At 35.9% G+C, this 13,112-nt stretch overlaps 1 protein-coding gene across 1 annotated transcript; it reads right to left on the minus strand.

The window, feature by feature from the left end:
• Positions 1–705: 705 nt before the first annotated feature.
• Positions 706–12,228, minus strand: pnp5b (purine nucleoside phosphorylase 5b). The gene is made up of 6 exons (XM_077222203.1): positions 11,991–12,228; positions 10,395–10,564; positions 10,162–10,265; positions 5,461–5,636; positions 3,611–3,801; positions 706–1,930 (listed from the first exon to the last, which is right to left on the minus strand). Exons 1-6 carry the CDS (start codon positions 12,011–12,013, stop codon positions 1,710–1,712), a joined length of 885 nt encoding a protein of 294 aa, XP_077078318.1. The 5' UTR covers positions 12,014–12,228; the 3' UTR covers positions 706–1,709.
• Between the last annotated feature and the right edge of the window lie 884 nt (positions 12,229–13,112).

Genomic DNA, 13,112 nt, shown 5'->3' on the forward strand with positions numbered 1-13,112 from the left:
ATATATTGTTCCCTGTGCATTTACATTTAGACATATTATATGCATTTACTCATCGTTTGAAGAGTATTATTCATGCGCACTGTAATTTAGACCTGGTGAACATTATTTATTAACTGTATTTTTATGGCTGCAATTCATCAAAACAGACTAAAAAACTAAATTCACATTAAGTATTGAATGACTAAAGCAATGAAAAATGTGTTTTAGTCATTTATAGACCGTGTTTCTGATGTCATGGAGAGTTTAGTGACACTGGAAATGTTTGGATGGAAATATGGAAAGATTCGACTATCTGGTAAAGATATGATTTTAATTTAATAAATATGTATGAAAAATACCATGTACACAAACAAAAATTAACCAGTAATAAACCTAACATTATATTATTTAAAATGTAACTTAATCATTATATTGAGGCCTTAAAAAGGCAAGAAGTATTTTTTTAATCCTTTTCTTTGAGGATTGTTTTGTAAATTATCCCCTGTATATTTTTTTATTTTTTTATTTCTTTCTATTTGCTTTAATGCTATTATGAATGTAATATATAGTTGAGTACATTGTGATCCGCCTGTATGTGTATGTTGTTATTGTTATTGTTCTGTTATGCAATAATAATAAAAGAAAATCTGAATGGAAAACAATCCATCGCTGTGTAAAAAAGCACAAGATAACATGTCAGAAAAATGAAGGAAAAATACTCGGTCAAACCAAGAAAATTGTGTTTAATTGCATTTAAGCAGGAGATCATAGAAACAATATATACCAAAAAAGCTTGAAGTGCAATTTTAAAGTTCTGGAAAAAATAAAACATGTTTCTTGGGAAAGTGCTGGAGATTGTCAATAAAACAGCAGTTCTGATGTAGATCTTAAACCGGACACACAAACACAGACTCCATCATTTAGTGCATTTAAAAACAACATTCACCCTCATTTAAGAACTCCAAAAACCTCACGTTTACATAAATAAATCACATAAATACAGTATTCTTTAACTTCAGTATTTGTTTGATAAATACCTTAAAGTGAATTCAGTAACAACTTTTTTAGATACAAGATATATATTTTAAAAACAAATCCAAATTTCATTCATTGCTGATATATTTAATACATTTTTTGTATTATTTCCCACTTATTTAACCCGTTTTAAATAAATGACATAAATACAGTATTCTTTAAGTTTAGTATTTGCTGATAAATACCTTAAAGTGAATTCAGTAACAATTTTCTTTTTTAGGTGTATATTAAAAAATAAAAAAAAGCTCTCAATTTCCTTCATTGCTGGTCTATTTCAATGTTTTTTTGGTATTATTTCCCACTTGTTTAACTCGTTTTAAATAAATCACATAAATACAGTATTCTTTAAGTTTAGTATTTGCTGATAAATACCATAAAGTGAATTCAGTAACACGTTTTTTAGATAAAACCACCTAATTTCCTTCATTGTTAGTATATTTCAATGATTTTTTTGTATTATTTCCCACTTGTTTTCCGATATTTTCTCACAGTAAATACATGTTGGAAAAGCTCCACCATAATAATGAGCAGAAAGGACAGAAAGGAGTGTTTAGTTTGTATCTGCATGAGAACATGTTCCCTGAAACACTTTGTCTCTGGAATGTAAACATTGTAAAGCTAAAGTAAGGAGTGTGTGATTAACGTTGGCTTTAAAGGCCTCTAGCGAGCGGTTGGTGTTGTTTGAGAGGATTCTCTCACTGTGTGTTGTTGTTCCCGATCTGGATGCGGGACACCATGTTGGCGATGAGCTTCTCCAACTGTGTGGCTCTCAGAGCTGCCGTCTGAAGAACCTCCTCGTGATTCGCTTTCTTCTCGCTCTCATAATCCATCACTGACTTATTGGTGATCAGAGACAGAGCGAAGACACGCAGTCCACAGTGACGAGCCACTATCACCTCGTGAGCAGTGCTCATACCTGAACACACACACACACACACACACACACACACACACACACACACACACACACACACACACACACACACACACACACACACACACACACACACAAACAAACACACATACAGAAACATACACAGAGAGAGAGAGACACATATACATAGAGAGAGAAAGAGAGACACATACACACACACACACACACACACACACACACACACACACACACACACACACACACACACACACACACACACACATAGAGACAAACATACATAGAGAGAGAGACACACACACAAACAAACACACATACAGACAAACATACACAGAGAGAGAGACACACATATACATAGAGAGAGAAAGAGAGAGACACACACACACACACACACACACACACAGACAAACATATAAAGAGAGAGACACACACATAGAGACATACACACCACACACAAATATAAATACACACACATAGAGACATACACACCACGCACAAATATAGATACACACACATAGAGACACACACACACACACACACACACACACACACACACACACACACACACACACAAATATAGATACACACATACATAGAGAAAGACACACACAAATAGAGAGACATACACACACACACACACATAAATATAGAGACATACACACACAAATATAGACACACACACACAGAGAAAGACACAAAAATAGAGAGAGACACACACATACACATAGAGAAAGACACACACAAATAGAGAGAGACACACACAAATAGAGAGAGAGACACACACACACACAGAAAGACACACACAAATAGAGAGAGACACACACAAATAGAGAGAGAGACACACACACATAGAGAAAGACACACACAAATAGAGAGAGACACACACAAATAGAGAGAAAGACACACACACACAGAGAAAGACACACACAAATAGAGAGAGAGAGACACACACACACACACACACACACACACATACACATACACACACACACACACACACATAGAGAAAGACACACAAAAATAGAGAGAGACACACACACACACACACACACACACACACACACACACAGACATAGAGAAAGACACACACAAATAGAGAGAGAGACACACACACACACACACACACACACACATACACACACACACACACACACACACAGAAAAATTCTTAAATCACAGCGCTTTGTTACATTTTTGGAGAGGTGCACGTCGTACACTGCAAATATTGCTTTAGTCTTGTTTCCAGTCCGAATATCTAAAACTTATTAAATCGAGATGCTTTTACTAGATGGGTAAAATGCCATAAGATATTAATGTCTTGTTTTCTGGGCAAATGAATCCAAAAGAAGTGAGGTTTTGCTTAAAAAAAACGAAAAATGATCTGCCAATGGGGTCAGAAAACTAATCTTGTTTCTGTTTGAATTAACATTATATTTCTGACCCGATTGACAGATCATTTTTATTTTTTCAAGCAAAATCTCACTTCTTTTGGATGAATTTGCCCAGAAAACAAGATATAATATCTTATGGCATTTTACTCATCTACTACAAGCCTCTCGATTTAATATTTTTTAGATATTTGGACTGGAAACAAGACAAAAATACGGAGGAAAAGCTTTTTTTGCAGTGTAGGCCACGCATGCTACACACAGCCGACGGCGTAGCTACGGCGTGAGTTTGAAGTATAAATTAGCCTTTACTCACCGACAGCATCGGCCCCGAGGGAGCGCAGCATCCGGCACTCAGCGATGGTCTCGAACGACGGGCCGCCCAGAACACAGTAAACGCCGTTCTGCATGAAGGAGGAGAAGCCTAGCTCATCCGCGACCTTTAGCGCTAGCTCCTGCAGACCGCGATCATACGCGTCCGACACACACGGGAACCTCACGCCAAACCTGTCGATCAGAGGAGAGAGATGCTCGACATCACTGAGGAAAAAGTGCCATGGTCGTATGGCGTGTTCACACCAAAAGCCAAGCGAAATTGCAAATACGCATTGCGTTACTTGCGGGATGTTACTTGATTTTCGCGCCAATCAAAAACATTGCGCGATTAGTGTCACGCACATCAACAAAAACAACATTTCATTATTGGCTTGCGCGACAACGCATCATGCGAAATTCACCCTCGAGTTAACTTGCGCAGAAAACGCAATTGAGGCGAATATCAACCGTTCGCGGCAACCGCCCGGCGTGAATTTGCGTCTTTGCATTGACTTTGTATGTAATCTACTCGCGCAAATAATTACATTCGCGTTTGGTGTGAACACAGCATTAGGCCTTGTGTCCACCAAAGGGTTTTTGGTTTTCATGCGGCTGGCGTATTTTTCCAATTGTTTTCAATGGGAGCGCTGCGTTTTTAAAACGCCAGGAACGTAACGAGGCGCGTTTTTACCGGTCGCCAAGAGTTGAATAATGTTCAACTTTGGGCAAAATCAAGCGGCAACCTCCCCGTCTCTCTCTCTTGAAACCAACATGTAAGTGATTTAAACTGCAGTTCATCGACTGGCCACTAGAGACCGGCTGCAGAAAAGAGTCAGTCCCATAGACCTCCATGTTAACATGCCCAACTTTACAGCAGAAAAAAATATGTTTACAGTCTGGTGCAAAAAGTGGTTTTGGTCTATAATTTTGCCCTTCATGACGACTGTGATGGGAGTGAATTTTTTTTTATAACTCATCCTTTTAAATTATATTAAGCCTTAAAGTTCTGCATAATTGAATGTAGACAAACGGCTCGTAGTGACATCAGAATTCTTACTAGTAAAAAATTGGATTAAAGAGCTCTCTAAATAGAAATCTTAGTAGTAAAATTTGAATTAGAGAGCTCTCTAAATAGAATCCTTACTAGTAAAAATTGGATTAAAGAGCTTTCTAAATAGAATTCTTAGTAGTAAAATTTGAATTAGAGAGCTCTCTAAATAGAATTCTTAGTAGTAAAATTTGAATTAGAGAGCTCTCTAAATAGAATTCTTATTAGTAAAAATTGGATTAAAGAGCTTTCTAAATAAAATTCTTACTATTATAAATGCTATTATGATGTGTAATGCTGGGAACAATTTAAGCTAAAACGGCTTACCATATAAAATGTAATGTTCCCTTTACATTCGCATAACCAAGAAAAAACATTTAAAAACATTTAAAAACTGCACATAATAATAAATTATATTAAATTATATTAAGCCAAAAAGTTCTGCATAATTAAATGTAGACAAACGGCTAGTAGTGACATCAACGACAATCCACCTGTCACTCAAGTGGCCACGCCCTTAATTATGCATAACTTTTCTCTTTTGGAGTCTGTCTCTAGTGGCCAGCCGATGAATTGCAGTTTAAATCACTTCCATGTTGGATTCAAGAGAAGAGAACTGAAGGTTGCCACTTGGATAAAAGCGTAACTTTCATTTCATGAAGTGTTTCGATTTCAAATGTTCAATTATGAATTATGATTTATCAATGGCCTGTCTCTGCTATAACGTCATTATTTTTGTAGTAAAATATCTTACTAACAAGGGCATCAAATCACACACTGAATACAGACCAGCTCAATCTCACCTCTCGTCATTCAGTCCCACTAACGGGTTGTTTCCAGCGAAGCCGGGAATGTTGATGTGATCCTTTATAACCATGATGTCGCCCACATTAAAGTCCTGGTTCAGTCCACCAGCGGCGTTGGTCAGGAGAACCGTCTCCACACCCATGAGCTTAAAGACCCGGATAGGCATGGTGGTCTGCCAATAACACAACACACACCAATTACAATCATACCATAAATCTGAAAAATCATGATATGCGTCAAAAATACAAGTTTTTGCATTGAGACATTATTTTCAAAAACTTTTAAAGAGGCCGTTTAAGTCTTGATGTTGTCTAGAACAGGTTTTCCTGCTTGAATGTTGATTATTTTCCTCATATTCTCCATTGTTGCGGCTCCTCTCTTCCCAGTCTGTCAGTAACGCTCTGTTTACTTCCTGTCTCTATGAAGCCCCTCCTTCTGAAAAGCACACTGTGCTCTGATTGGTCGGTTGGAGCAGTGTGTTGTGATTGGTCGAGCGCTTCGAGTGTGTTTGGGAAATGTCCCGCCCCTTACCATAACCGCCAGTTTAACACACTACTAACTAACTCAACCAGGCCCCGCCCCTTTATTCTGCGCATTAATTATTATAATGAGGAATATTGTGACGTGTTCGTTCCCGGAAGAAACTCAAGATACAATGGAGGCGTTTCAGGAGTTCAGAAACACTGATATAGAGAAGAACTGGAGCTTTCTCATGATCAAACAAAAAAGATGAACATGGGAAAAAGTTGCGGATGAACTAGAGAGAGACAGCTGAGATGATTATGTAACTCTGTGGTGCAAAGTTTAAGTTGTATTGATAAAGAAATTGTAAAGGTGCCACTGATATTTACATTGAGCAAACACTGCCAATACATGAGCAGCGGCTGTTAGTCATCATTATTAATAACTGGCCTCCTATTACCATTATAACTTATATTAATAGTTCCTCCTCAGGAACTGAACAAACAGTCGTCCAGTGACGACAATAGTAAGTTGGTTCGGTATTTATTAATGTTTTCAAAAACAGAAACACTATGTATAAAAATGTAACAACTTGTTTTGGAACATTCCAAGAACATTTAAAAGTAACTTTCCCATAATCTTTGCAAACTGATAAAATTATGGCAAGCCGTTTTAGCTTAACCCTCTGAGGTCTAAGGGCATTTTTTCACTACGATTTTACATATCTTATTAAATTCTCCTTTTAATGGCACTTACAGAACATAATCCCATATTTTTTATATCAAAATGTGCAGGGAAAACCCAGCTCTCTTACTGGTGAGTTCACCACTTGTCCTAGAGCATTGTGTCAAGAGAGAGAGAGGGATAATCTGGCTCTAAAAGGTGAAAAATTTAAGTCTGATTTTTTGAAATTCTTCAAATCTCTTGTGGAAACATACCATTACTCATGTGGATGATTATTTTGGTCTATGAAATGGGTTTCCCAAAAGTCTTAGAGTCACAAAAGTAGTGTCATATATGAATAAAATAGTAGATAATGAATAATAATTGTCTAAAGTGACATTTTTGAAAAATCGTTTTTTTTAGTACAAGTTTTGTCTGTGACTCTACCTTCACCAAATGTCAGATAAAATAGGACTAAAATAACTTCCTGCTACATATCAAGCTTTATGGGATGTGTGCAAATGAAAAAGTAGCATTACAACAGGTCTTTCTTTCAATGCAAAACATTTACTTTGTGAAAAAACTCACTACTAACAATATTCACAAAATGTACACATTTTCATGTTTTCTTGTCTACATTACATGTAAATTTTTTCAAACCAAAGATGAACTATATTAGAAATAACACTCTCCATGTCAGCTGGTATTTTCCTCACTGTGAGGAGATGGGAGGGTACTTGGGGATTTCAACCGCATCTATTGGTTGGTTTCACACAAAATGCAGACAGGCAAGCTAGCCCACCAATCAGGCAAGGTGAACGACCATCTTCCCTCTTGCTCTCTGTGTGAGTCACGTATGATCCCGCGAGAATAAGGACGTTGAAGCTGAGAATCTATCGATTATGGCAAAATCAGAACCATTTATGTGTGCTGCACAATCGCGGAGATATTAATAGAAACATTGAGTAAACATCGAGTTGACGCGCGACCTCAGGGGGTTCAAATGTTCCCAGCATTACTTGATATAATTGTATTTTTACTATTAAGAATTACACTTACAAAGCTCTCGAATTAAATTCTTACTAGTGATAATTCCAATTAGAGAGCTCTACAAATGAATTTTTACTAGTAAAAAACACATTAAAGATATGCATAATTTGCATTCTTACTAGTGTAAACTCGCGCTCGATGGAAAGTCCGGCATCCGACCACAAAGTATTTTTGATTAAATTCAATACATTTTCTAATATGTATTACCTCGTTATTTCATCTGACTCCATAAATGAAAAAGGTTTCAATGATATCCGTGCATCATTAAATGTGCGCGAATGTCTGACTATTCCTTTTAACTCTAATGTAAATGATGTCAAAGTCAGTTAGAATAATCAAATGTAACAATTTATTATGTCAGGTAAATGTATATCGTTACAATTTCATAATCAGTACAAAACTTCGAATGCTCTGGAATAAAGAGAAAAGCTGCAAACCCGACATTAGGAAACACACGGGCTGATCTGAGGTACAGAAAGGCCCCGAGCTCTCGCTGCACTTCATTATATAGACAGACCTCACTTCAAATGTAAATATGAGTTAACTGTGGAAATTGACCTTACTGGGGGCAATCATTTGCATTGAGTTAACACCTTCTGACTATTCGTCTGTAAGACACACCCTTCTGTGTGCAGGATATTTAATAACTTTATTATCTTCTGGTTTACTACTTTGGGAATGAGACATTTGTACCAGTCGCACTGAGACATTTATAATGATACCGAACATGTATAAAACTGCATGATAATTGTTCACATTAAAACCATAAGATTCTTGTGTGAGTTTGAGAGATCTCAGCACGAGGGAAAGAGATGTAGATTAGAATGATTCTGGGGTGAGACTTGCGTCTCGAATGGTGCTCAAGAGTGAGTTCAAATGGCAATTTCCTTTGTTTTCTCAGAGAGTAGCCCTCTCTTACAGTTCTTCCAGTTTCTCCAGTCTAGTAACAACTGAATTAGAGAGTTCTCTCAATAGAATTCTTACTAGTAACTAAATTAGAGAGCTCTTTAATAGTGCAAATTTGATTAGAGCTCTATAAATAGAATTTTTACTAGTAAAAATTTGATTAGAGAAATCTCTCAATAGAATTCTTACTAGTAACAACTGAATTAGAGAGCTCTCTAAATAGAATTCTTATTAGTAAAAATTGGTTTAGAGAGCTCTCAAAATAGAATTCTTACTACTAGAAATTGGATTAGAGAGCTCTCAAAATAGAATTCTTATGAGTAAAAATTGGATTAGAGAGCTTTATAAATAGAATTTTTACTGCTAGAAATTGGATTAGAGAGCTTTTTTAAATAGAATTCTTACTACAAAAAAATTGGATTAGATAGCTCTCTAAATAGAATTTTTACTACTAGAAATTGGATTAGAGAGCTCTCTAAATAGAATTCTTACTACAAAAAAATTGGATTAGAGAGCCCTATAAATAGAATTTTTACTACCAGAAATTGGATTAGAGAGCTCTCAAAATAGAATTCTTACGAGTAAAAATTGGATTAGAGAGCTTTATAAATAGAATTTTTACTACTAGAAATTGGATTAGAGGGCTCTCAAAATAGAATTCTTATGAGTAAAAATTGGATTAGAGAGCTTTATAAATAGAATTTTTACTAATAGAAATTGGATTAGAGAGCTCTCTAAATAGAATTCTTACTACAAAAAAATTGGATTAGAGAGCTCTCTAAATAGAATTTTACTACTAGAAATTGGATTAGAGAGCTCTCAAAATAGAATTCTTACGAGTAAAAATTGGATTAGAGAGCTTTATAAATAGAATTTTTACTACTAGAAATTGGATTAGAGGGCTCTCAAAATAGAATTCTTATGAGTAAAAATTGGATTAGAGAGCTTTATAAATAGAATTTTTACTAATAGAAATTGGATTAGAGAGCTCTCTAAATAGAATTCTTACTACAAAAAAATTGGATTAGAGAGCTCTCTAAATAGAATTTTACTACTAGAAATTGGATTAGAGAGCTCTCAAAATAGAATTCTTACGAGTAAAAATTGGATTAGAGAGCTTTATAAATAGAATTTGTACTACTAGAAATTGGATTAGAGGGCTCTCAAAATAGAATTCTTATGAGTAAAAATTGGATTAGAGAGCTTTATAAATAGAATTTTTACTAATAGAAATTGGATTAGAGAGCTCTCTAAATAGAATTCTTACTACAAAAAAATTGGATTAGAGAGCTCTCTAAATAGAATTTTACTACTAGAAATTGGATTAGAGAGCTCTCAAAATAGAATTCTTACGAGTAAAAATTGGATTAGAGAGCTCTCAAAATAGAATTCGTACGAGTAAAAATTGGATTAGAGAGCTCTCAAAATAGAATTCTTACTAGTATAAATGCTATTACGATGTGTAATGCTGGGAACATTTTAAGCTTAAACAGCTTACCATATAAAATGGAATGTTCCCTTTACATTCGCATAACCAAGATTTAAAAAACTGCACATAATAATAATGAAAAATAATGTTCTCAGAGCTGCAGTTAGTCACAAGCATGTCAAATCACCTTTTGAATGGGGTATCCTTCATAGAGGTGAAACCTTCCCTGCATGCAAACACACGGCTTTCCTCTAAGGGTGCCAAACACCAGCTTCCCAGCATGACCGTGCACTACAGAACACACACAGTTATGAACGTGCAATATTAATAACAACAGTACAGTGGGTCGGCCTCAAAGATTAAGCAGAAATCAATAGTTTGTCTGAAACATAGACTGAAAAGAAATAGGTCTGAACTCACCGGTGCTCTGAGGGAAGTTTGGGATGTCGCTGTAGTTGATGACCAGCCGATCTTTCAGCATTTCTGCCAGTCCACCGAGACCCGAGCCACACACGATCCCCACCAGGGGGCGCACCGGACCCTGGGCTAACAGCCAATCAGCTGTGTCCTTGCACTGCTCATAACTGTACCTGAAGGAGAGAATCATTTCACTTTTTAAAACACTGTGAAATAAATGTTCATTAGATTTATTAATTGATTTTTTATGAAATAATATCAATACAATTATTATTAAATAATATTGTTTAATTCATTATTAAATAATATTATTTAATTTATTTTTAAATAATATATTTTAATTTATTTTTAAATAACATTATTTAATTTATTTTTAAATAATAATGAAATAATATAATTTTTCTTTTTATGAAATAATGTAATTTTATTTGTTTTTAAATAATTTAATTTATTAATAAATAATAATATTTAATTTTATACTCATGTTATTTAAATGATCTCATTTGCTATCATTATATTTACTTAAGAATGTAAGAATTTGTCTACTTACAAATGTTATTTTTTAGCTTAAGCTTCACTAAATTGTGTTTTATGCTAAAAAAAAACAACAACTAAAAATAGCAATGTTTTCAAATCAACCTACGACCGCCTTATATGGACTTGGACTTAATGTTTAGGAGAGAAAATTATCAACTGACTAAAATAACAGCGTCTGAGTGAAGGATGAGAGTTTGCGTTGGAGTCACTCTTTCTGCCTTATGTTTTTATAACAACAAATCATTCATTCAGACTGGCTTAAATCTGAGTTGAATGTTCTGAAATAAAAAACACTGCGAAATAATGGATCAGACAGATTAATAGTTTATTTTAATTACATTTTCAGAAAGACTCGGGTTGAATCATGCATGAAGGGAACTCCCTCAATCAGTCAAACCTGTGACTGAATCAACTTCGGATATGACTCACTTTCCATAAACATTTTACTAATTTTACTGAATGTGTCTGATTGTCCATTAAACCACGTGTAGTTGATGCATATTCGCAAAGTAGTTATATATTAGCAAACAAAACTGATAATTTACTTGAGAATGTATACAGATGCACTTGATCGTAATACTAGCATAGCCTACGTCATGAAGCGCGCGCACCGGGTTTCCTCATCATCATATTTATACACGTGCATCTCGACAACAATTATACTTTATTACTTCACTTTTCCACCATTCAAGATCTTATATCAAGTATTATATCTAACTGTCCGATCTTTGGCGGTGTTTGTAGCCTACAGTCTCTGTTCATGTAAAAGATCGTGGTGTGGCACATGAATGTCAGACATAAATGTGGGTGTGGGTCTGTGTGTGTGTGTGTGTGTGTGTCAAACCTACTTAACAGGTTTCACCACAACCTATTTAAGGTCTTTCACAGAAATAAACACACATTATAACAATAATATGACTTATAATAATGACTTATAATGACAGCCTATAAATATGAAACTAAAATGATTCACATCAGTGTTCAAGCTATCAAATATCAGGTTATTAACCCTCAAAAGCAACTTCTTGTTATTTTTAAGGGTTTTAAAATGCGTGAACTCACCCTGTAGTTGAATCAGGAAACATTTCGATGTGTTTCTGAGTTCCTGAAGTGAAGAATAGAATAAGAGTTGCGCGGTTCAGAATGAGCGTCTCCGGTAAATGTTCCTTTTAATGCCCTGGGTGTTCACTTAAACTGTTTTCCCTGGCTCTGAGTGTGTGTGTGGGAAGGAGAATGACCTTATAAAACGCATTTCCTCCTCCATCAGACTCTCTATTCATGAGACTCGCGCGCTCATTGGCTGTGCGCGCGGGTGTGTGGAAGATGATGCGACGCTTTCTGCACGCAATGCTTTGTGACGTCATTCGCCGCAGGGGCGATTTTTGAGAAGGGGGAAAGTGCTTTTTAAAATGAATTCACAAGTAAATCTAATAATAGTAATTCACTTCTATCTTTGACCAAATTGCAAATTCAACAAAAGCATATCTACTAATAAACAAACTATATGATTGTGTTGGCTAAAGTTTAGAGAGACTGAACAGTTTGTGAGAAAGCATTCTGTTTATGGATTCATATTCTGTAAAGCTGCTTTGAAACGATGCGAATTGTGAAATGCGCTATAAAAATAAACGTGAATTGAGTTGAATTATACTTTTACCCGATTGTACCCTTCTTCTGATTTTAATATTACATGGGTGCTTGCCAAAGGCAAAGCCCCAACTATTACTATTGCGGTATTTATTCCGCCAAAAGTTTGACGCGCTACTCCTCCCGCAGCTTTTGTCACAGACCCACGAATGAGGCGTCAAATCGTGCGGATTATTGAGGAATGGTGTGCTATGACTTTTATAAGCGATCGTGGGTGCGGTGTTTGCCCCAGGGGCGAAAAAGACACTTACTGGCCATGCCCTAGCAACCATTGTCTAGCACCCTAGCAACCAAAATCCAAAGAGGGATATCTTCCATTCATTCTGAATGTCACAGAATCATGGGAGCGAGAATTTCGCAGAAACGTGTAATTTGCCACATTTGAAGAGGCTGACGGGCTCTGTAAGAACATACCTCACAATGGGGTAAAAGTTGCACCCCTGGGGAGCAGGAGCTGCCCAAAGTTTCCCCATTGACTTACTATGGGGAAGTCGGCCCATGAAACGCATGTGTTTCTCCTACTGTGGTAAATTGCAT

Source organism: Siphateles boraxobius, unplaced genomic scaffold (genome assembly GCF_051911475.1).
Source record: "Siphateles boraxobius isolate OS27281-9 unplaced genomic scaffold, OSU_SipBor_1 86, whole genome shotgun sequence".
Taxonomy (NCBI): domain Eukaryota; kingdom Metazoa; phylum Chordata; class Actinopteri; order Cypriniformes; family Leuciscidae; genus Siphateles; species Siphateles boraxobius.